The following is a 25,251-nucleotide window of genomic DNA, read 5'->3' on the forward strand; positions in this document are numbered from 1 at the left end:
AAGTGCTGGGATTAAAAGTATGAGCCACCATGTCCAGACCAAGAATTATTTTTTAAAAATGTATTCATTGAGCTGGGCAGTGGTGGCACAAGCCTTTAATCCCAGCCTCTGGGAGGCAGAGGCAGGTGGATTTCTGAGTTTGAGGCCAGCCTGGTCTACAGAGTGAGTTCCAGGACAGTTCTAGGACAGCCAGGTTTTGAGAAACCCTGTCTCAAAAAAAACAAAACAAAAACCAAAACCAAAACCAAAAAAAAAGTATTCATTGAAACAATTTTATTTTACATTTTATTTTGTGTGGATGTCTGATAAGGGCACACAATGTTTGTGTGTGTGTGTGTGTGTGTGTGTGTGTGTATAAACCAAACAACAACCTAAGAGTGTCAATTCTGTCTTTCTAGTCTGTGGGTCCTAGGGATTGAACTCAGTGCCCCAGGCTTGGCAGCAAATGCCTGTCTACTGAGCCATCTCACACACCCAATTTGTGTGTGTACAGAGGTCAGAGGTCAGCTTTGTGGAGTCAGTTCTGTCTGTCCACCTTTACCTGGGTAGCCAGGATGGCACGCAGGCGACTTGCGACGCTGGCTGGCTTTTCTTATTGAGCCATCTTGCTGCCATTTTCCCCGAAGTCCTCAAATGGGACTGCTGAGAAACCCAAAGCCATTCTAATTTCCTGTCTCTTTTAAGACTTTGTTTTCTCTTTGGAAGCCAGAAGAGTCTTATCTGTACACACGGTTCAGAAGTTTTACAAGTTTGTTCAATGCAGTGGGGCAGGTTTCCTTCCCTGTGGGCACTCTCCATCTGTAAACGGTTTATCCTCCAGGTCTGGGAAATTCTTTCTGAATCGTTCCACAGATGCTTTCCTTATTTGTTTTGTTTTGTTTCTGGGTTTTTTTTTTTTTCCTTCACTCTTTTACTGTTAGGATATTAGGATGGTGGGAACTCCCAGTCTGGTTTCTTTTCTTTAAAAAAAAAAAACATTTAAAATTTTGTGTCTTGCTCACGTGCACACACGTGAATGAGCGCAGGTGTCTAAGGAGGCCAAAGGTGTTGGATTACTCTGGAGCTGGAATTACAGGCGGTTGTGAGCCATGTGACTCGGGTGCTGGGAATCAAACCCCACTCCAGTGCGAGAGGAGTGTGGGCTCTTAAGCTCCACGGGCAGGGAATTTACCAGGCAAGTGTGAAGAACAGGGTATGGAAGGATCAGCGTCCAATCCAGAACCTACGTGTCTACCAGGAGGGTAAGATGAGTCACCTGTAATTCCAGGAGATAAAGATGAGATCTCCGAGACAAGCTGGTTGACTAGACTAACTGGAATCGGCCAGTTTTGTGTTCAGTGAGAAACCTTTCTTCGAGGTATATAAGGTGGAGAACAAGTGAAGAAGACATTCAGTGTCAACTTTGGTCTTCTACACAAGTATGACTGCGTCTCCCGTACATGTGCCCACACATGAAAACATGCAAACACCCCCACATACACACCACATAACCAAAAATATCTTTAATGTTCCTGTCTTCTAATAGGATACTTTATATATTCTTCCCCTATCATATCAGCAACCTTTAAACGAATTCTTCCTGTCCTTTAGCCTTATGTTTATTATTTTAATGGTATGTATGGTTTCTTCCTTATAGTTTTTTTTTTTTTAATTTACTCCTCCCACCCCCACACACACATTGAGAACGTCTCATGGTAGTTCAGGCTATCCTTGGACTCTTACATAGCCAGGGGACAAATCTCAGACGCTTCTGCTACCTCCAGTCCAGAGCTGGGATTCCAGGTATGGACGCATCACATCTGTTTCATACCGTAGTGGGGCTCTAACCTAGGGGTTCATATCTGCTTTGGAAGCACTCTACCAATTGATCTGCATATCCAGCTCTTCTTAGCGACAGGTAACCCAGGCTGGGTCTCGAATTCCACACATACTTGAGGTAGACCTCAGGATTCTACTGCTTCCGCCTACCAAGTGTGGGGATTACAGGTGAGCCACCAGGGCAGGCTGTGACATGCTAGGGATGGAACCCCAGGGTGTACATGGTGGCCCACGTTCTAACGTGGCTACATCTCCAGTAATTTCTTTTTCAGACAGGATCTCACTGTGGCACAAGCTATATAGGATTTTCTAGCAGGACCTTATGCTACATCATATTGTAGTTATCGCATAACGGGGGTGGGGCGCTCAGGAATCTCTCCATGGAGTTGGCAGAAGTGGGTGCGAGCGAATGCGACCCCATCACAGACCCGAACCGGTAACTCCAGGATTCCTAAACTTGGCCACACCCGGGACGCGTTAGCGTGCCAAAATGGCGGACGCCCCGCCCCGCGGCCCTCCGAGGTCCGTTCGCCGGCCGGAGCCGAGCGTTTCCGAGCTTTCCCGAAAGCCCGTGGAACCCAGGAACGGCGCGGGCGGGAGCGGCCCCGCCCGGAGCCTGGGAGCTGCGTCGACGGCACCGAGGGGGAGGGGAGGCCGGATGTGAGTGGAGCGGCCATTTCCTGTTTCTCTGCAGTTTTCCTCAGCTTTGGGTGGTGGCTGCTGCTGCGCTTCGCCTTCCAGTCCGCTGAGGGCCAGGCGGCGTGGACAGCGGTCCCGGCACTCGGCGCTCCGCCGCCCGCAGCCTCGCACCCGCCCGCCCCGCGCTTCCCGAGCCCACCGCTTCCCTCCTCAGTGACCGGCCGCCGCCGCCGCGGCCCACGGAGCGGCCCAAATGCAGGCCATCAAGTGTGTGGTGGTGGGAGACGGGTGAGTGCACGACCGTGCTGGGCGCTGCGGAGCGGGTGTCTCGCGCGGCGCCATCGGGGGCGGGCGGCGCTTGGGTCCCCGCAGGCCCGAAAAGCCTCGAGCTGGCGTAGAGCGCGCGCCCGGCTTTCTGGGGGGCGCGGGCCTCCCACCCTCCCGGGCCTGGTTCCGGCTTCTGGTTGGGGGAGGGCCTGGGCGAGCCGGCCGGAGGGAAAAGTGAACTCCACCCTCCTGCCTCCTTCTTCCCGGGCCGGACACCGCCCGTCGCCCTGCTCTGGTTGGCACGTAGACGAGGCTGGTTTGAAGGGTTTTTCTTTAAACATTTTCTTTTTTTTTTCTTTTTTTCTTTTGAGAAAGGGAAGTCTAGTTTCTTCATTTACTGAGGGTATTCCCCACTCAACCCCTCCGAAAACCGGGATAGGTAACGGCCCCCAAGTCGGTCCTGTTCGATGCACGTTTGCACCAGTCACTTGGGTGACCTGGAACTTGGGGAAGGGCTCGGTGGCATCGACTTTGCAGGGTGTTTATAAAAATATTCATTTTCACACTTTACGCCGAGAAAGTTACAGGGATGCTAGCTGAAGGAGTGTGTGTGTGTGTGTGTGTGTGTCTGAGATGAAGACTGTCCATTGAACGAAGTGTGGTTATTTAACAAACAAAAACAAAAAACCCCAAACCTTCTCTAAAGGCATTAGATACGGCTGTAGCAGACCCAGCTCCCTGTGACTCGAGGCAGTTCTTTTCACGATTGACCGTGATGGTTTCAGGCCCTTGAGGGAGACAAGACTGGTCTTATGCAGTGCCCCCCCCCCTTCGGTAGAAACAAGAATCTCAGTGTAATCGGAGCAAAATCGCGCGTCTCAGCGTTGCCTGTGTAGGTTCGTGTTAACGAGGAAGCTTGGCGATTGACTGCTACCGGTTTCCTCAAACGCAGAATGCAACTGGTCCGTTTTCAAGTTGAGTAGAATACATCGCAAACTTGGTTAAGGTCTTCCTCCCTTGCGGGTGAGCGCTCGCAGCCCGTGGATTTATATGATCGATTGTTAAGCTCTACGTTAGATGTTTGCGATCATCCCTGTAACTCGGTCCCCGAGAACTTTTTATTTTTCTGCTAACACGCCGGTCTGTGGGATTTGTTTCAGAAACAGGAAGTCTCATGGATACGGCTCAGTGTATCTACCGACACACAGGAATTTCATTGAGGAGGAATGTCTATGGTGCTTTCGCCTCCTAAAAGAAAGCTTTGTCACTTGGGGCAGTGTAAATGAGGATGTATTGTGGAGCCTTGGTCTTTTGGTGTAAATCCTGGCTTCTGACTGCCTTGGTTCCAACTCTGCGGTTCTCCTGTCAGCCCTAGGGAGTATATGTTGTGCGTGCAGGTGGGAGCCACCAGGCCTGCTTTAAGTGACGGCAGGCTGGCTGGGTGGACTGTCTCTGTCCCCCCCCCCCCCATTGTGAATGAGTTATAACATAGCACCTTGCTGGGGAACGTTAGAAAGTTGCCTGAACTTTCCTTTAAAAGTTAAAAACGTCGTGCCAGCAGTTTGTGGGCTGGGGAATACTACCACATTCCTAGTGTTTTAATAAGTTAAATTGCTCTGTGGCCGTCCTCTTTTCCTCCCAGAGCTTAGGGACCACGGGGAGGCAGAGAGATTGTAAGATCCAGAGGTCAGGGACACAAGGCGGAAACAGTGTTTTCTGGATTCCACTTGTGAACTCAACAGCAGCTGTGCAGCTAGCCCAGGGCAGAGAGGGCCTCTGTGGTGGAGTAGAGATGGGCCCTTGGTGCTTCCAGGGGTGGGCGAGGCAGTGTTCTTTGTGGGTGTGGTCCTTGAGGGAAACTAGCCCCAGTGGATGGCCTCACAGTCTGTGGGCAGCACAGATTGGACTAGGTGAGGTTTCAGGGCTGGGGAGAAGTTGGGAGGGAGTAGGGGTGAATATGAACAAACTATGAAAGACATCTCAAAGGCTTTGTAAAAAGAGGTAAACTGCTGCCTGTCCGGAGCCAAACCAGGGTGCTTGAGAATTCCTAAGACTGAAACACATGCAACAGGTATGCTAATACCATTAGTTTGACACTGCATCCTCTTGTTGCTTTGTAGCCCCTCCCCTCCCCCAACTGGGACGGACCTGGGGCCTTATGTTCCCCAGCAAGTGCTGAACAGCTGAGGTACATCTTAGTCTGTTGCTGGCTTTAAAAAAAAAAAAATCTAGTAAAAACTTGTAGAATGCCCACTTTGGAATCCTTTGGATTGCTGCTACTTTATTTTTCTCCCTCCATTTTTAATGTGTGTGGATGCCTTCTTGTGAATGGCCGTGCGGCATGTTGATGCCAGCAGAGGATCTCCTGAAACTGGAGTCCCTGATAGTGCTGAGCCGTTCGTTAGGTTGGTGATAGGAATGGAACCCAGGTCCTCCGGAAGAACTGCCTGTGCCCCTAACTGCCGAGCCCCCTCCTGCCCCCACTACCTTTTTAACTTCCAGGGAGTACTCCTCAGCATATCATTTTTCCCTCAAGAGAGATGCCTCAAGGGAAAGTTAAACAAGACTAAACAAGATGCTGGATATTAAGAGGCTCTTAAGTGCCTGGTCCTTGTGGAGTGCTAAGTAAGTGCAGGTTACCATTGCTGCTGTGCTTTTCTCTTTTTCTTTTTTCTTTTTGGGAGTCCAGTGCCTGTTCTCCTGAGCTGTTCCCACTGGCTTACTATCATTGTTGGGTTTTCGTTGTTGTTTTTTTTAATGAGCCTGTGAAGAATGTTAGACATAAAAATGCAGTTCCTGCTTGTGTAAGGTACATCATGGCAAGCTTGTCTTCCCTCAGGTGGCTGCCAGGGCTTGAACTTGGGTCGTCAGGCTTACCTTGACCCGCCGAGCCATCTCTCTCCCTCAGTGAATCTTTGTTTTTCAGTGCAGGCTCACCTGCGTATCTCTAGCTGGCTTGTCGGTGCCTCTTGAATGCTGGGAGCAAAGGTGTGCATCACCATCTAACTGTTCTTAAGAAGAGCATGCTGATCGTTTTGCTGAGTGAATATCTGTACCACATTTGTGTCTGGTGTCCAGAGAGACCAAAAGAGGGGACATTGGATCCCCTGGAGCTGGAGTTAGAATGGCTCTGAGCCACCATGTGGGTGCTGGGAATTGAACCCGGGTCCTCCGCTCCTATCCATTGAGTGTCTCTCCAGACTCTGTACTTGACATTGATATTGTTGGGGCTAAGTGCGGAGAGAAGTGTACATATACCAAGAGAGTTGAGATTTGCGCTCTGAAGGGTAATATGTAGCAAACACTGGTTAAGAACAGTGGCTCCCAACCTGTGGGTCATAACCTACCTGGGATCGAATATCAGATACCTTGCATATTGATTTCATAACAGTAGCAAAATTATAGTTAGGAAGTATCAATGAAAATAATTTTATGTTTGGGGGTCACCATAACATGAAGAACTGGATTAAAGGGTCACAGCATTAGGAAAGTGGAGAACCACCAGTTTGGAGGTGTAGATACATAGCTTTTCATGCCAATAATATTTTTCTGCTTTTTATCAAATAAATTACATGCCTGAGGTATAGTTGGAATGCTTTTTCTGAAAAATTTAAAGCTGGTAAGCTTAACACCACATATAGTTATGAAATTTTACAGGGCTAAAAGTCGAGTGAGGACAGACAGATTGATTGTATGACCATGTTAGATTAATCGGCCTGTATTCTTCTGGTGGGTTTGTCCCTGTTCATTAGTTAATTGACAGTGGATATAAAATATGAGAGATTTAAAACATACTTTGTGAAAACAGAACCTGTGTGTTCTGGTACTATGGAATGAACCTAGGGCCTCACATTTGGTAGGTAAGTGGTGTACTATTTCATGCAATCCCTACCCAGCCCTGGTCTCTAGCTCTTCTCCTGCCTCCCCTGAGTGCGTATTGCAGAGATGTGCTATCACAACTAACTCAGTGGCTTTTAATAGTATTGGTTTAGTTTTGATTGACTAGAAGGCCAACAAGCAAATGTCTTGAAGCTTACTTCTTGTCTGCATGTAGACTTGGGCTGGTAGTCTGTCCAGTACTGTGTCTAGCTTAGACACTGCTGTCCAGGAATTTTGTTAGGTCGGCCTCCTATGATGTCATCCTTACAGGAATGAACACATTTTCCTCTGCTTCCATGAACAGTGATGGCATGGCCCATACATTTGCTCAAGCTCTTCATGAGTTAGATTTTGACCTGTTTTATACGAGTACTTGGCTACACTGGCTTCCAAATTTAGATTTAATTATTATTTTATACACATGGGTGTTTTGCCTGCATATATGTCTGTGCACCAAGTTCCTGGTGCCCTTGGAAGCCAGAAGAAGAGTTTTGGATCCCCAGGAATTGGAGTTACAGACTGTTGTGAGCCACCATGTGGGTGTTGGGGATTGAACCTGAATCCTCCAAAACTAGTGCAACACTCAGTGCTCTTAAGAGACGAAGCATCTCTCCAGCCCCTCTCTTCATTTTCCTCTATTTCCCTATTTATCCATCTATCTATCCATCCATCCATCCATCCATCCATGCAAGTGGTTCTACATATAGAATCACATATATGAGGTAAATGTGTATTTTTATCTCTCTCTACACACATACACCTAGCATCTTTCCACTCCTCTGTGTATGTATATGTATTTATGTATGTATGTAAAATAACCTTTGTATCTTTGCTGGATTGTCATTTGACAGTCCATGGTGATATGAAGATTCTAGAAGCAAGAAGGGTAGTCTAGAACAAAGCTTCTAAAGTTATGTGTAGTATCTTCAGCCTTCAGTATCTGAGAAACTTTGTACACAGTCTTCACATTTTGAAGTCTTTTAATGGTGGTAATGACTATATTTATACACACTGATTATGATGTACCTGGTTCGTAAACTCCAGACTTTTGAATTGGTTTGTCTTTTCCTGGTACTGAACTACTTTTACTGATTCATCTATTTTTTTGAACTTACACTTTTTCTTTTTTCTTTCTTTCTTTTTAAAAAAGATTTATTTATTTATATGAGTACACTGTAGTTGTCATCAGATATACCAGAAAGAGGGCATCAGATCCCATTACAGATGGTTGTCATGTGGTTGCTGGGACTTGAACTCAGGACCTCTGGAAGAGCAAGCCTCTTAACCACAGAGCCATCTCTCCAGCCCACTCCTTTTCTTTATATATCTTCTGTCTCAGAAACTGAGGACCTTACTTCAAGGTATTTCAGTTACTGAAGAAGCATGAGGAGGGCATGTGCGAGAGTTTGGGTGTGCACACGCATATGTCTACATGGAGGGAGAGGCATCTTCAATCATTCTGCACTTCATCTTTTAATTATTTTAAAATGATTGTATGTGTGTTTTTAATGAGTAGATGTCATCTGTATGAATGCCCACAGAGGTCAGGAGAGGGCATTGACTATTCTTAAACCAGAGTCACAGGTGGTTGTGAGCAGCATGATGGGGAGCTGGGAACCAGACTTGAGTCTTTGGAAAAGCAACAAGCTTTCTTAACCTCTGAGCTATCTTTTCAGCCCCCACATTATTTTTTGAAACAAGGTCTCATGTAGCTCAGTACCCAAGGCTAGACCTGAACTCTGGATTGTAAGAGGTAGACAGGCATGCATCACTATACCCTGCCCTTAAGATTGACTTGTCAGATCTGTGGGACTTTAGGTGATAATTACCTGATCTGCCTTTGATTTGCAGCTGCTAATGGATGAGTCCGGTTTTTCTGTCTAGGGAATGGTTTTTCTTAGAAGGCCATACACAAAGTTTAATTCTCTTTTAGCTCTATACTCATCCTTTGATGCTGGGGTTGGAATTGATGGTGTATGCTGGTACACTCTCTCCCGCTCTGCTGTAGCTGATGGAGGTCTTTCTCCCTTTGGACAGGGTTTGCTATGTAGTTCATGCAGGACTGGAACTTGAAGAAACCCTTGCCTAGATTCCCAAGCTGTGATCACATACCCAATTGTCTTACACACCTTTAACATTTTTATGTGCATATGTGTGTGCGTGTATACAAGCAGATGCCTATAGGAGAGTTGTAGGCATTGCGAGCCCTCTGGTGTGGATGCTGTGGGTCAGACTCTGCAAGAGCAGCAAGTGCTCTTCGACACCAAGCCATCTCACCAGCTTCCCTAGGTATGAGATTTTTTTTTTCTTTTTTTGAGACAGTTTCTCTGTGTAGCCCTGGCTATCTTGGAACTCACTCTGTAAGCCAGGCTGGCCTCTAGAGATACACCTGCCTCTGCCTCCTGAGTGCTGGGATTAAAGGCAAGCGCCATCCCCGCCCTGATCTATATGGTTTATAATGGAGGTTATTGTCAGTGCTTTTAGGTACTGATTTTTGTGTTAAGGTTTGGTTTGTAGTTTCAGAAAGTCAGAATAAAGCTGGTCAGAGCAGAGGGGCATTAAGTCCAATGTTCTCTCCACGGGAGAGGGAAGACTTCAGTGGGACTGGAAATTGCTAGCAGGTTTCATTCTTGGTCCTTTCTGCAGGAAAGGGCAGGATGAGCTGATAGGTTAAAAAATAGTAATGTCATGCACTAGGGGAAGAGCCTGTGTAGAATGGATGGAACTTTCTTCCAGTAGACCCAGGCTCATTTCCTGCAGTTTAAAGATTAATAAAAGGAGGCTGAACTGAACACTTTATTTTTGGTTGCTCAAGACAGGGTTTCTATGTGTAACCCTGGCTGTCCTGGAACTCACTCTGTAAACCAGGCTGGCTTCAAACTCAGAAATTTGCCTGCCTCTGCCTCCCAAGTGCTGGGAATAAAGCATGAGCCACCACCGCCCAGCTTTTTTTTTTTTTTTTTAAAGAATTACTTATTTTATGAATATGAGTACACTGAAGCTGTTTTCAGTCATACTAGAAGAGGGCATCAGATTCCTTTACAGATGGTTGAGAGTCACCATGTGGTTGCTGGTAATTGAACTCAGGACCTCTAGAAGAGCAGTCAGTGTTCTTAACCGTCGAGCCATCTCTCCAGCCCTGAACTGGACACTTAAATATACAAATTTAGAAAATTTCAAAGCAAATATTCTTCCAGAAATTTGGTAATGTGTCAGCCATGGCTGTGACTGAATATGTCTTCCTTTCTTCGTGTGGACATATTCTTGACGTTACTTCCTGTAGTTCAGATGTTGACTTTGGCCTCTAGAATTGATTTATGTCCTGCGTTTACAAGGAATCAGTAAGTACACTAAAAGAAGAGTAATAACCTTTCTATTTATGCTGGTCCTTTTTTTAGATTAAGAATTGAGTGAAAGTGCAGAGAGACAGGCTCTCACACAGCTCAGGCTGGGCTCACACTTGCTGTGAGCCTCCCTTCCCACCCTGTGTAGTGTTATTTGGTGTTGGGGATCAAACCTGGGACTTGGTGCATGCCGGGCCAACTGAGCTGCAGTCCTATAGCCATGCTTTTATAGAACACAAATTGTAGTCAGTAATGATACGTAAGAAGTCTATTTCCCAGTCGTGCATAGTGGCTCACAGCTGTAACCTAGACTGAGGAGGCAGAAGTGAATGGGTCACAGGATCGTGACGGGCACGTTCAGAATCAGCCTGTTGTACAGAGCGAGTGCACGGCCGTTAGGACTGTGCAGTAAGTGAAAGCACTTGCTGTCCAGCCTTACAACTGGAGGGCATATGATAGGGCCATCCTGACCTTAGCAAGGCAGCAGAAGACAGCAGAGAGCTGGACTCAGTACAGAGAATTGTGAACTGAGTCTTCAGATGTCCCTCAAGCCAGTTAGGGTCTGTGGTAAAATTTAGAGTTTTATCTACTAATTTGCTACCTATTCCCTTAAAGCAGTGGTCCTTAATGCTGTGGCCCTTCAATACAGTTCCTTCCTCGTGTTGCAGTGACCCCTAATTATAACATTATTTTCATTGCTTCTTCATAACTGTCATTTTGCTACTGTTACAAATTGTAATATCTTTGTTTTCCAATGGTCTTAGTTGACTCCCATGAAAGGGTTATGCAGTGTGCCCCCCACCTGGGGTCATGACCCACAGGGTGAGAATTGCTGCCTTTAGTTTTTCTTCATCTCATACATGCTATGACCTGTGTGGTGCACATGTGTGCGTTCTTACAAATAACAGCAACACAATTCTCAATACCAGACTTTGCCAGTTCCTTCCCAGCTGGGCCTTTCAAAGATCTCGAACTGGGGTCCAGGCCAGGTAGAAGGCTTGCCTGGCATGCTGGGGTGCAAGATGGCGGTGTGAGGAAGAGGAAGGGTTGGGGATTGAATACAGAGTTTGTATGTACTAGGCAAGCACTTTGCTGCTGAGCCACAGCCCCGGTGAGATTTTATTCTTTTAATTACTACATATATTAATTGTGCCAAGAGTTTGACTGACACATCCATATATGTATGGGATGCTCTTTGATATCTTCCCCTGCTATTCTCTCTCTCCTTCACCCCCTTCTGCCACCCTGTTTTTGTTGGTTTGAAGTGGAATCTTCAGTAAATGGCTCTAGCTAGAGTAGAACTCACTGTGTAGGCCAGACTGACCTGGGACTCCTGGAGATCATCTTGTCTTGTTCTAGAAGCTGGGATTACAGGCTTGAGCCAGCCAGCACTTGCTGCTATTCCTCGAGTTTCCTGAAGAGTGAGTATCTTAGCACCCAGTACCTTCCTTCCTTGCTATGAATTCACTGTACTTCAGACCATCTGCTTACCAGCAAGAAAACTGAGGCAAAAAGGAAGTTCAGGTGTGTGAGAGACTGCTCCGGGTGAATGGGCTGGTCTGCGTCTTAGAGCTAGGCCTCCTCAGAGCTTGGCTCATGCTCATACAGGTTTGTTTTGACATTCTAAGCCTTTCTCACAAGATAAATGTCTAATGAGTCATATCTGTGTAGAAAGCCTTTAAGGGATTGGAAGTTACCTGCCAGTGATGTAATGTTTGACACCGAGATCTTTAGGGTGGGGAGTTCCAACTTCATTAAGCCCTTTATACTGTTACAAGTCAGGCAAGTATTGGCAAGAAAGAGTGGTTGAGCTCCTGCCCTGTGGAGCCCTTGTCCCAAAGAGTGGAAGGAAAGTGTAAAGATTGTCTTTGGATAGTGAACCCCAGTCTACAGTGGACCATCCTGGCCTTAGCAAGGCAGCAAACTACAGCAGAGAGCAGGGCTCAGTACAGAGAACTGTGAACTGAGTCTTCAGATGTCCCTCAAGTCAGTTAGGGTCTGTGGGGGAAACTTAGGAGCTTTTCTTTATATACTTATTTGTGAATGGTGCAGCGGTCTTTATTTTTTAGTGATGTTCTGAAAACTATTTCAAGTGGTTGGAAGCTTTTCAGACAGTACCCTAACTTCTGCCTCAGGGAGCGTTTGTAACTTTGGTCCCCTTAATGGACTTAACTTTGCACATTTCTCATGCTATGCCTTAGCAGCTGTTTAGGAAGTTTATTCCATCCCTGTACCCTTTGCTTCCAGGTTTAGGATCTACGCTGTTAGCTCCTTTCACAGCTTGTGAGTGTGAGAGCCCTGTGTGTGGCTGCTTAACTGGTTGTGCTGTTAGGGACAGGCTTAAGCCAGGGCGTGGCAGTTTGCAGCATTGCCACTTAGAGGCAGCACCATTAGTCAGTACTTGAGAAATAACAGTTCAGGTTGCAGAGGCAGTCATGTTCACTTACTAGTAATCAGCTAGAGTGGAAGATGTTCTAGAAGAAACTTTGCTAACCATTTCTCTGAGCCTTGCATGCAGTACATACTTTCTGACCAGTGTCAGGTGCCACATACCGTAACAGAGAGGTTGTTGACTCTGCCTTTCTGAAACACAAAGGTTTGGTCTTCTTGTTAAGATGAACATGTGTGCAGAGTGTTAAATGTCACCGAAGCGTGTTTGTTTATGCTTATGGTGTGGTAGAGCTGTTTCCTGGTCCATTCTAGAATACTGTAGTGCAATGGTGGAAGCCAGGACTGCCGTGTTGACTAAGCAGCCCCTTTCTCTTCTTTCAGAGCTGTTGGTAAAACCTGCCTGCTCATCAGTTACACGACCAATGCATTTCCTGGAGAGTACATCCCCACCGTGTGAGTATCGTTGTTGGCTGAGGATCAGCTTATCTGGGATGTGTTTTTTCTGTTCTGCTGTAAAGCCCTTGTCAGTCCATATATAAAGCATTAGTGTTTATTTTCCTCTGAATCATCGACTGGAATAGAATTGTTAGGTATTTAGAACTTCAAATAAAAAATGAGCCAATTTAATGTATGGTTTCCTCATATGAAGGCGTATACAGTTTCCTGATTGATTCTTAGATATTTCGGAAACAAAAGAAAATTATACTATGTTTAGGCTGGGAAATGTAAAGACCACAGCCTGGCCACAACAGTCTGCTAACTTGGCTCTGGGACCTGGCAAGTCATCAGGTGGTTCCATATCATACTTCCAGGGCTGGAGAGTTGAACTAGGGTGTAGGTGGGGCAGAGGTGGATTCTGGGCTGCTCACCGATGACTTACAGGGGAGCCTCATTATGTTACACAGCTCTTTCCTCATGTCTGCAACCAATGCACCCTTGAAGGCTCTCCCTTGGGGAAGACATGGGTTTTAGACCATAAAGCCCAGGCTGACTTTGGACTCTGATCTTGCCTCCCAATACACATCACTCCACCATCTTTATAAAGGCTGCTTTGGTCAGTATAGTCTGTAAATCACACTGGCTTATTATACTAAGAGCCCCTGTTTTTAAGCACTACAAATAATAAAAAACAAGCCAGGGTTTCCAGTTACTGATATTTGTGTAGGCAACAATTTTAGGCTAATGTACACATTTATGTGCTCAGGTGCACTCAGGCTGAAAACCCAGGTGACTTTCAAGTCCAAGTGTGCTTGCTGTCCTGCTGCCCTTGGCCTCAGACACAGGGGCTTTGCTGTGTGCCCTGAGCACACCAGCTGAAAGTGAGCGGAGCGTGTGCTTGAGAGGCTTGACAGATGGCTTTGGGAAGAGGGGTTGTTCCAAGTCGCCTTTTTCATGCAGAGAAAACCCTGTTTATTAAAGGTGGAGTTTGTTGCCAGGCGCATGCCTGTAATCCCAGCACTTGGGAGGCAGAGGCAGGCGGATTTCTGAGTTCGAGGCCAGCCTGGTCTACAGAGTGAGTTCCAGGACAGCCAGGGCTACACAGAGAAACCCTGTCTCGGAAAAAACAAAAATCCAAAAAAAAAAACCCAAAAAAACAAAAACAAAAAACAAAAAAAGAAAAGAAAAAAAAAGATGGAGTTTGTTTTGGTTTTCTGTTTGTTTCCTTGTAAGTAGCCTGACCTTTGTTTCCTCCTCTCTGGTGTGTACAAGGTTGACGCCCTGTGTCTTCCTTCCTTCAGGGACTTCTCATACCTCAGGGGGATTTTCTGGACCAGGGGCAGCCTCAAGGTCCATCTCTTCCCATACAGCAGACCTCCTCAGGGAATCGGGAACTAGGACTTAGTCCCTGTGTCTATGGCTAATGTTTTTCTTGTCCCTTCTACAGCTTTGACAACTATTCTGCCAATGTTATGGTAGATGGGAAACCAGTGAATCTGGGCCTGTGGGACACAGCTGGACAAGAAGATTATGACAGATTGCGTCCCCTCTCCTACCCGCAAACAGTAAGGCTCACACTTGATTTTTACCATGTATAATTATTTAGCGTCCAATGCTCACAGATCTGCTTGTGCTGCTGGGCCTGGGGTCTGTGAGAACAGCCAGTAAAGGGGAATACCTCCTTTCATGCCACCCAGAATTTGGAATTTGAATTATCCACATTTTCAGCCCTTTTTATTTTATATCCTTTTATTTACTTTCAAGACAACCACACAGAACAGATACTGTCTTATTTTGGGTTCTGCAAAGCTGTTCTTAACAGCAGTTACATTGAAAGGTGGCTTGCTCTGGGATGGTTTTGCATTGTAAAATCAAACTAAGCTGTTAGGTTGGGTGTGGCGACTCAAACCTGTCACCTAGCACACAGGAAGCAGAGGCTACAAGTTTGGGGCCAGCCTGGTCAATAGCTTTCTCAAACCTTGGCTCAAAACATCCAAATTCAGTAGTTAATATTAAGGTTTCTGGAGCTGGGCGTTGCTTAATTGTTAGAATGATTGCCCTGCATTCCCAGTCTTGAGTTGTATCCCTTTTGTGACAAACTGGACATAGTGGCTTATCCCTGTAATCAGAAGCGAAGGCAGGATAGTCAAGGACATCCTTTGTTATAGTAAGTTCCAACCTGACTGCATGAGACCCTAAACTGAATTAGTAACTTACCTTAGGGCTTAATACTTTTTTTCCCCATAAAGTGCATAGTTATTGTGTTAGTACTAAGTCTTAGGTGTAGATTGAGGAGTAGACCTTTGTCTACTTTATTAAAAAAAAAAATACTTTTTTTAGATTACTTTGGCTTCTGTATGAGACAAGCAGTGATTGGTTATTTACCAAAGCTTATTAGCGCAGTGGTTGGCAAGGGTTGGGCACTTGGTTGGTGTCTGATGCAGAGTAGTTGTCATGTTATGTCACTTGCTTATCTCAGTTCATGGGCGTCATTTTAGACTGCATGTTAGGGCCAGGGCTTGGGCTCAGGGAAGAGCATTTGCTTTCTCAGTAGCAGCACAGGGACATAGGGAAGCAAGAGTGTATCAGTACGGTTTTGTTGCCAAGGTGACCAACCTTAAACGTTGATGCCAGGCAGCAGCGCCCGTGCTGTTGATTCAAGCCCTGCACTTTCTGCCTGCTGTGCAGTCCCAGGCAGTTTCTTCGTCGTCCTCTGTGTGCTTGCCATTAGCGTAAGATGCGTTCATACATCTCAGACCAGGGGTGGTGGCTCAACGACTGTCATCTCAGGACTTTGGAGACAAAGGCAAGCGGATGACTAGAAGTTCAAGGCTGGCCTTGAACTTCTGTCTGTATAGGGAGTCCATGTCCATAAATACAACTACACAATCCCTGTTGTGCACACAGCAGCTCTGGGGCAGCCCATGGCCTCTAGTGCCCAGTTGTCCCCCCTTTACCTTACTGATTGATGGGCAGAGGCTCCTCTGTTCAAGTTTGGTTTTGTATGAGCATTACTTGTGCTCTTGCTTGGAGAAAGACAGGTTTTGAACCCTGGCTGCCTGGGAGCTGTAATCTTTCTTTGGAGTGTCAAGAATCAGTTCCAGTCTATAGAGTTTGTATTTTTAAATGAGCTTCCTGTTCAGTTCATGATGGTTTTACATGTTAGATGCCTTTTCTCTGCAATCAGAGAATACCTTTTGTTTCTCACTGGAAATGTTACTAGATACTGTCTCTTTGAACTGTAGGTTTTTGTAATTGAATTATAACCAAATTAGTTAATAGTGTAAATAAAGATCAAAAATGTAAGAGGAAAGATTTGAGTTGGGTGTTTCTTTTTTCCAGTTAATCTTGTGCTAAAAATGAAGCGTGATTAAATATTTCAAATCAGCCCACAGTCATGAGCTGACTGCAGTCTTCAGTGTCTTCAGAAACACTCTACAACTTGTGAATGCTGAATAGTTCCAGATTTTAGGTGGATTTTAAAAGGTAGTAATTGGTATCTTTCCAGCCTATTGGATGTGTCTGGAAGGGTGTGGTATCGTTTCTGAGAAATGAGAGATACCCTATTGTGACACAGTGGGTACAGAGTAGGGTGAGGCCTTCTGTCTAAGGGAGTCACTCTTAACAAGTCAAAGGTGACTTGACTCTGTGCTAAGTGGACACTTCCCAGGTTGAATAAACTGTAACTGAGGGTGAGGTCAGGCTGAAGTCGTCTGTGTGTAGCAGGCAGACAGTTTCCTTATATAAGGACTGAGTGAGGAAGGAGGAAGACAGCCGGGTGGTGGAATACCAGCACTTGGGAGGCAGAGGCAGGCAGATTTCTGAGTTCGAGACCAGCCTGGTCTACAAAGTGAGGTCCAGGACAGCCAGGGCCACACAGAGAAACCCTCTCTCGAAAAAACCAGAAAGAGAGAGAAAGGAGGAAGCCGAGATTCCTGCTGATATCCCATGATCTAGTGTGGATGGTCAGGTGGAGGTCTTAGGAGCAGAGGGGAGAGCACACAGCTAGCAGATAAAGACTGGCCTGCTAAGACTTTCTTAGATGTGGACGTTACGCTCAATGCCAGTACCCACAAGTCTGCCTTGCTTTGGGCCACACTGTCATACTACAAGGAGACCCAGGGTCTCCAGGCTGGCACCATAGTCTGTTGTCTCTGCTAGTTGGCACAGGGTCCTAACGTTGGCTCTCTGAGCTATCAGTCTGTTTATGTGACTCTTCTAAAAACCTGTGGTCAGAGCTGAGCAGTAGCGGCACATCCTTTAGCCCTAGCTCTTGGAGTTCAAGACTAGCCTGGTCTACATGTCAGCTAGTACATCACACAAAACCCTGACTTGAAAAAAATAGGTGAACAAACAAAAAGTTGTGGTCAGATATTCTTTTGAAGGGCCAAGTGGAAGATTTCTTGTTGGGACACACTGAAAAGAGGTGGCTGCGCTTCCTGTGACCATTGTTATTTTGAAATAGGGTCTCCCCTTCCGTCTGTAGCCAGGCTCCAGTCTGAGGTCTAGCTGGCCTGCAACTCAGAGTGCTTTGTTGTTATGTTTTTGCCTTGCTCTTCTGAATGCTGAGATTAGGCTTTTGTTTCTTCTTAAATACTTGTTTTGTGTGTATGAACCTTTGTACGCATGTGTACTGCATGCATGCCTGGAGCCAGGTCAGAGCCCTAGAAACGGCTGGCTGTAGTTTTGATTTTCTTTTGTTGTTGTTGGGTTTGGTTTGGTTTTTGAGTTATGCTCTGTGTAGTCCAGGCTATCCTAAAACTTGCTCTATAGATCATAGTGACCTCAAACCCAGAGATCCACCTTCCTCTACCTCCTGAGTGTTGGGATTAAAGGCCTGAGTCACCACTGTTCAGTTTTGATTTTCAGAGGGTTTCCTTTGTTAAGATGACCTTTAGAAGGGCTGTAGAGATGGCTCAGCGGTTAAGAGTGCTGACTGCTCTTCTGAAGGTCCTGAGTTCAAATCCCAGCAACCACATGGTGGCTCACAACCATCTGTAATGAGATCTGACACCCTCTTCTGGGGTGTCTGAAGATAGCAACAGTGTACTTTCATATAACAACAAATAACTCTTAAAAAAAAAAAAAGATGACTGGTCCTTCAGCCAGAGGTCACTAGAAAACTACTTACAATTAGCCAGAATAGGGTACATTGCTTTTTGCCATGCGGGGACCCACTGGGGTTGTACTGTGCCGTGGGGGTGTGCAGTGCATTTGCTCTGGCTCAGTGCTGTCTCAACCTTGCATTTTAAGGAGTCCTGCCTAGAAGGCAGTGAGGTATAGTGTCCTGCTACACAGGAAAATCCACTTCCTTGCATTCTATGCTTCATGAAGTGACGTTGGGTTTAGGAAATGATCTTCTAGTCTTCATTTCCTCGTGGTTGCTTTTCATCAGCATAGTCCCATGACGGCCTGGGAGCTTGTGCGGTCTCACAGGGCCGTCTCTGCTGCAGTGGAGCTGTCAGCGTCAGGCCCGGCATGCCTTTTTCCAGGGCGTCTTTTCTTGGGAACACTTGTCTAGCTTTTTAAATTCTTCCTTTTCTCTGTTGTGTGTGTAAGCCCTGGTCCTTTTCCCTGTTGTGTGGAATCCTTATATTAAAAAGAAGAAAAATCCAAATGTGAGCCTGAACTCCAGATACAGAGTGTGGATGACAGCAGAGTGAAAGGCTGTGTCTGTAGTGGTGAGCACTCCAGCGCCTCGTGTCCTGCCCGGTCTCATCTAGAAGCTGCCTCTCGCTGGGGACTGCGCCACTGACAGGCAGAGGTGTGGCAGGTGGGACCACTGAAGTTGGTGTATGCGACTGTGTGTGTCTGTATTTGGGTGTGACAGAGGGCACCTTCAGGTGTTGTCCCTCAAGAGCCACCTTGTTTTTGAAGACTGGGTCTCTCACTGGGACTCGGCTTACCCCAGGGTTCCTCATGCCTGGCCAGCGAGCATGTTCCTCCCTAAGTGACCGCTCTTCCGTCCTTGCCGAACTTCTGATTGCTGAGGCAGAGGTAGCTCGTGAGACGGGAGTGGCGAAGTTATTGGAGACTCTCTTGTTAAAGGCATCTTGGGTATGTGGTGTGTCACAAGTGTCCTGGAGATCTAGGAAAGTAGCAGTCAAGTCCCCAGGAAAGATGGTCAGCCAGCAGTGAGGAGACAGGGAGGAGCAGGGACACCAGCAACACAACCCCTTTGCCCTGGTATCAGGAAAAAGCATCAGAAGCCAGTTAATTTAGTAAAAGCTGTGTTAGGCCAAGGGAAGGGGGTGAAAAGGGAAGAAGAAAGCGGAAGGCTGGTGGCATAATGTAGACCTGAGGCAGGGGTCTGGAAGATGAGGAGGACGAAGGCAGAGGGGCCAGAGTGAGGGGCTAGAGTGAGGGGCCAGAGTGAGGGGCCGGAGTGAGGGGCTAGAGGGGGCTCCAGCAGGGTCTGACCCATCCTGACGACCGGCACAATATGAAATACTGGATTGTTTTGTTTTGTTGGTGGGGTATATTGTGTCCTTGACACCCTTAGAAATAGCCGACAGATGAAACCTGGAGTCTGGAAACTATTACTCTTTGAATTGTAAATAGAAGCTTGAGTGAGGTGAAATTAAAATAATCCCTGTGCTTCTTTTTATTAGATTTTCTGGGGTTTCATATTGGTAGAGTAAGCCTGTCGATTTTTATGGAGCATAGAAACGAATGGAAAGTGTTATGATGAAAATGGAAAAGGTTGTCACTTCAAGAGTTACCACCAAGTGGCGGCCTTTGCAACTCCCCAAGGGACCTTAGTTCGTTTCAAGAACTCATTCTAGTCTGAATCCACTCCCCACTCCCAGAGCCAGGCTAGGAGGCGCCACTTGGACCCTTCTGTCCTGTCTGGAAAGCATCACTGTGCCTGCCTACAGGCAGGTGCCTCCCCTGGCTTATCTCTGAGAAGGTGGAGTTCTCTGCAGCTCTTGTCAGTGATGGATGCGAGCCACAGACCATCTCTGCACACTGAGCACTGTGGGTGTGGTAAATTCTGGCAAGGGCGGGAGTGCCGTGGGGGCACCGCAGGGCGGGCCCAGCATTCCCTCAACTCCTTATTGAACTGCTGGGGACAGCCCTTAGCTCCAGCTTCAAGGTAACAGCGTGTGGCTCTCAGTTCCTAAAATGAATTACGGGATTGCACAGCTTCGGATTCCTCAGGAGGGCTGAGACAGAACTAACAGGGTTATATTGATTTTGTATTTCTTAGTTTATACTGAACTCAAGCAAAGTTCTCCTGCATTACTAGGTTGGAGACACATGTGGTAAAGATAGAACCTCCAGGGGCAAAGACAAGCCGATTGCCGTATGTAAGACTTTGAGTGACCTCAGCCTCAAGCTTTGTCTCTTTCTCGTCTCACTGAGTCCCCAGGAATTCCGTTGGGCCTTGGTTCCTGGAGTGTTTCCTCTCTGATTCACTCGGGAGAGGCTGCTCTTGACGAAACGAGCTTTCACTGGCTGTGACTTCACCACCAGTGGATTATAAAGTGGTCTGTCGATGGACTGCTTGCTCCCCTCCTCCCATGTGAGAGGAGGGGCGTCCGGAAGCCCCCTTGGGGATGGTTGGAGGTGCAGGTGTGGAGGGTCCACCCGGTGCTCGTGTGGGTGCTTTCTCGCTGAGTCAGACTAACCACTCTCAGGGCCTCTTCTCTGACTTTGGTGTTCTGTGTGGTGGGCTGTGGGGGCGGCTGCGCTGCTGAGCTAACCAACTGCTTTCAGAGGGTTTGAAATCAACTCGGATGCTTGGGAGGAGGCCCTGGTGATTCTCTGATAGGCTTGTGCATGCGCCTGCATTGAAGTAAACAATTGTCATAAAAAGCTGTTGTGTGGGTCGACTCTTTCCTTTTCAGGTACAGATGCCGGCTGGATGGTTTCAGGTGCTGGCTTGGGAACTATACACTTCACAGAGTAGCATAGTTGCCTTTTCTAGGGCAATGTCTTGATAAGCCTAACATTTTAGAAACTCTTGGGCATAATTTTATACAGGTAAATATCTGAATTTTACTTTATGAGTGATAACAGGAAGAAACCTCAGATAGTTTATACTCAGCCAGGAGTTCCTCTTGACCTAAGCACTCTCGCACTGCTTGTCCTTGTGTTCTCTGGGGCCGCAGATACACTGGGGCAGCTTTCCCAGAGGCCCTTGGCTGTGCTTGGGGAGATGGGACGGTGCTGGGGCAGTGGTTGGGCTTGTCGGCTGGGAGGTGGCACACTGAAGGCCCGGGAGCAAACTCTTGAACTCCATTTTGTGCCAGGGCCAGGGACAAGCTGGCTGATGGAGTAGAGCTGTAGGACGGCTTGTGCTTGATGTGTGTGTGCGGCCTAACGAAAACCGTGCCTTGTTAGAGGATGATTTAAATCGACTCCACATTCATGAGCCTAAGAGAGACCATGGTTGTCAGAAGAGTTTGTGTTGATAACAGATAATTAGGTTTCCAGTTGGGCGTGATTAGAAAGCGACCTTCTGGGAATGTGACTTGATACCTCCCTAGCACCAAACGGCTTCCACAGTTTCTTCTTCCACGATCCCTTTCTCAAAAGGCAGGCCTGGTAATGGTTTTGAGTCATCGGGCCAACTAGAGGGTTGAGTGGGGAGCAGTGAGGGCCGCGTAGGTAGCTGTAGACACGCCTCAGGACCTCTGACAGCCCACCGCTAGCAGCCTTAGGCAGAATGCTCTGACAGTTTAAGGTGGTCCTCTACATATTGCCTGTGTTTCCTTTCCGTAGGACGTGTTCTTAATTTGCTTTTCCCTTGTGAGTCCTGCATCATTTGAAAATGTCCGTGCAAAGGTAAGTGGGACTTCCTGGAAGATTGCCGCATAATGTCAGTCCCAGAAAGAAAGAATAAGTAAAATCAATGTTGCCCACCGCTGGGAACTGGTCGTTTAACTTGGCTTTAGTAACTATTGAGGAACAGGCCTTTAAGTCTATAGCTTTAGGGTATGGATTTCTAGAGCTTAACTTCTGTGGGAAGTTCCTCACTGCTGTAACAAGCACTTCAGAATTGGTCTAGTGACCATTTCTTTCTGCTCCAGCATCTGGAACCCACCTAGTGAGGAGGGGTGAGGGACCCTGTTAGTGTAGAGATTGGGACCATGGTGGTGATAATGATCCCTGAGTTGATGATGAGTTTTCTAGGGTGATCCTATAAATTAGATTTATTTTCCTGAAAACAAAAGTGGGGATACTTTGCATTGTGTCTTCCTTTCTTGTTTCCTTTCCTTAGTCCTTGACAGGTGGGAGTCTGTGGTGTTGTCCTTCTGGGGCCTGGCTAGCCAGGGTGCGTGTGGTTAGGGCTTGAGTAGAAGGCAGGGAGGCTCAGGGGCCGGCTGTGGCTACGGGTTGGCACTCACTGCACGTAAGCTGTGTGAAGGAAGTCAGAGCAGAAGGGGGCTTGACCTTGTTTCTTTCTTCACATGCAGTGGTATCCTGAAGTGCGACACCACTGTCCCAACACTCCCATCATCCTGGTGGGGACGAAACTTGATCTTAGGGATGATAAGGACACAATTGAGAAGCTGAAGGAGAAGAAGCTGACCCCCATCACCTACCCGCAGGGGCTAGCCATGGCAAAAGAGATCGGTACGAAAGCCTCATTTCTTGTGTCTGCCTTGCAGTCCTGATGCCAGGCAGCTGGAGTCCGCCTGAGAGAGGGAAATGTCTCCTTCTTGGGGGTCTCTGCTTCAGGCAAGCAGCCACGCCAGGCCTTTCCTAGCCTTGGTGTTGGTGTGGGAGCTGGCTGCGGAGCCAGCCGTGCTGACTGAGCTGGGGTGTGCTGTCTTTTCTAGGTGCTGTCAAATACCTGGAGTGCTCAGCACTTACGCAGCGGGGACTCAAGACAGTGTTTGACGAAGCTATCCGAGCGGTTCTCTGTCCCCCTCCTGTCAAGAAGAGGAAGAGAAAATGCCTGCTGTTGTAAAGTCTGAGCCCCTCGTTCTTGGTCCTGTCCCTGGAACCTTTGTACGCTTTGCTCAAAAAAAACGGCGGAGCCTTCGCATTTGATGCCAAGTTTTTGTTACAGATTAATTTTTCCATAAAACCATTTTGAACCAATGAACCAGTCAATAATTTTAAGGTTCTGTTTTAAATGTAAGAATTCCAACTTACAGTCTATTAAAATTCAGCCCTAAAATGACAAAGCCTTCTTAAAGCCTTATTTTTCAAAATCCCCTATTCTTGCTCAGATTAAGAATTGCCAAAATACCTTCTGAACTAAGTTGCGTTGTGCTGAGAACACTTAAGCACTAAACTGTTGAGAGACTTCTGTCGTTAAGAAGACTGCAGCTTCTGGATTCAGGGGTGCAGACCCTTCCGTAGTTCCTAGACCGTGTGACACAGCACAGCCTCCTTAATGACACGTTGCCATGTAATGCACCTGTAACTTATCAGCCCATGTTCATAACGTAACTTTGTACTGTATGTCACAGTGATGAGTGTAACAGCTCAGCTCTTTGATTTCATAGTGAGTTTTCTAAAATACCAGTTGACTAGCTTTTGCAGACTTTGAACAGAACTCTGGTTCCTGTGTTGCCTCTAACGAAGTATTCTGTTCCTAGTCGTGGGTGTGCTGGCTGGAGTGTATGAAATAGGACACGATCAAAGGAGACAGACAGTATTTGACTAATATGAAGTAGAGATTACTTTACACTACATTGTACATGGAGTAATTCAACTGAATAAAAGTGTCACGGGTAAAGCTTTTTAACGGTTAATTTCTGTCAAACAGTAGGTGACAAATGGCCGATCTTACCGGTGTCTCTTGAGCCTTTCCTCCCCCACCCCACACTGCCGTCCCTCCCCAGATGGGGCGTTGAGTCCATATTTAAACTGGCCATCCTCACAGTTGCTAACTTAGCAAGTGCGTTTCTTTAGGATCCCCTTCTTAACGAGCAATATGTCTGACCTGTACTATAAGATCTTTCTGATAATGCATTTGGAGATTTTTTTTTTTTGGTAGATCAGTAGAAGTGCGTTCCTGTTTTCACCTTACTTTACTCAAAGCTAATTAGTGCTTTCCTTAGTTTTCTAGTAACTAGGTGTAAAAATCATGTGTTGCAGCTTTACAGTTTTTAAACTATTTTAGATATTCTGAAACAATGAACCTTCTAAACATCACTGTCTTGCCAGAGTACCAACACTGTCATGTGACTAATGCTGCCCCTCTAGACCTCACCCACGTGGACATATGCTTCCCGTCGTGGCTCTGCCTAGAGATGTTCCTTTGGGTCTGTGAGGTTCTGTCAACTGCTAGTGCTAACGCTGTCCTGTACAACCTAACTCACTGGCAAGAATACAGTGTTGGGCCTTTCAACCACTAGAACAAACTTTTTTCAATTGACAGTCGCAGAATTGTGGAGTGTTTTTACATTGATCTTTTGCTAATGCAGTTAGCAGTGTTTTGCATGTATGACTTAATAAATCCTTGAATCATACAACTGGTCATGCTTGTGTTTTTGGAACTGGACATGCTCTTGGGTGTGTTTGCTTCACTTTAAAGCCCTGGATCGCTGGGGATTGCTTTTCTCACTGGAGGGATGGAGTGAGTACCACCTTCAGAGAACAGGGCGGGTGAGCCCACAGCCACACTCCAGTGGGGTTGGGTTGATCATTGAGCTGTTGTGAGGTGCTTGTGTGGGGTTGTGTGGGTTGATCATTGAGCTGTTGTGAGGTGCTTGCATAGTGGGCTATGATGGCCAAGCATGTGTCTGTGGAAGGTGTGCTAAAGATGGGGAGGCTGAGCTGCAGGGATGAACCACGCCTCACTCAGTCCATGGTTACATGGCCAGTTAAGATTAGCTTTCATGGGTGATTCTTGTACTTTGGATCTTTAAATAGAAATTACGTGTCACACACACACACACCTCTGTAGGATATAGACCAGCCTGGCCTCAAACTCCCAAGTGCTGTGATGAAAATTTGTACCACCATTTCCCAGTTCAAATTCTGACATGCACCTTCATCATAATGTTCATCCATGGCTCTTGATCCACCGAGGGATCGGAGGGAGCCTCTTCCTAACCCCTCTCCAGCCAGTTTGAACCCAGGTCCTCACACTTGTATGACACTTATTAGCCAAGCCATCTCTAGCTGCCTTGTTAAAAAATTAATAGCATATTTTAAGATCTCATCGGTTTGCACTTTGCTAGGTCTCAGGATCATCTGACCATCAAGTCTCTGTGGCATATATAATGTGACAGATTGTATCTCTGAGGGTTTTCACCTTAAATCCAGGTTCCTGGGGATTCCCTTCAGTCTTACTGACTGCTGTTATTTTTGTGGTTATTCTGGCTGGCCTAGAACTCACTCTGTGGGGAGCAGTCTGGCCATGAGCTCACAGAGAATGGTCTGCCTCGCTCCAGATGCTGGGATTACAGTATATCACCATAGCTGGCAGGAGTACTTATTACTACATCCTGCAAGGCTTCCCTTCAGTCTTACTTGCTCCCTTTTGGAGTGTTGATTGGAGATGACATCC

General features: G+C 46.7%; 1 protein-coding gene across 1 annotated transcript; it reads left to right on the top strand.

Moving 5' to 3' along the window:
- The first annotated feature begins 2,523 nt into the window (after positions 1–2,523).
- On the top strand, positions 2,524–24,211 carry Rac1 (Rac family small GTPase 1). Its single transcript, XM_052168694.1, has 6 exons — positions 2,524–2,745; positions 12,720–12,791; positions 14,224–14,341; positions 21,504–21,566; positions 22,199–22,358; positions 22,565–24,211. The coding sequence occupies exons 1-6, from the start codon at positions 2,711–2,713 to the stop codon at positions 22,693–22,695; spliced, it is 579 nt and encodes a 192-aa protein (XP_052024654.1). The 5' UTR covers positions 2,524–2,710; the 3' UTR covers positions 22,696–24,211.
- The last annotated feature ends 1,040 nt before the right edge of the window (positions 24,212–25,251 follow it).

Source organism: Apodemus sylvaticus, chromosome 22, assembly GCF_947179515.1.
Source record: "Apodemus sylvaticus chromosome 22, mApoSyl1.1, whole genome shotgun sequence".
NCBI classification, from domain to species: domain Eukaryota; kingdom Metazoa; phylum Chordata; class Mammalia; order Rodentia; family Muridae; genus Apodemus; species Apodemus sylvaticus.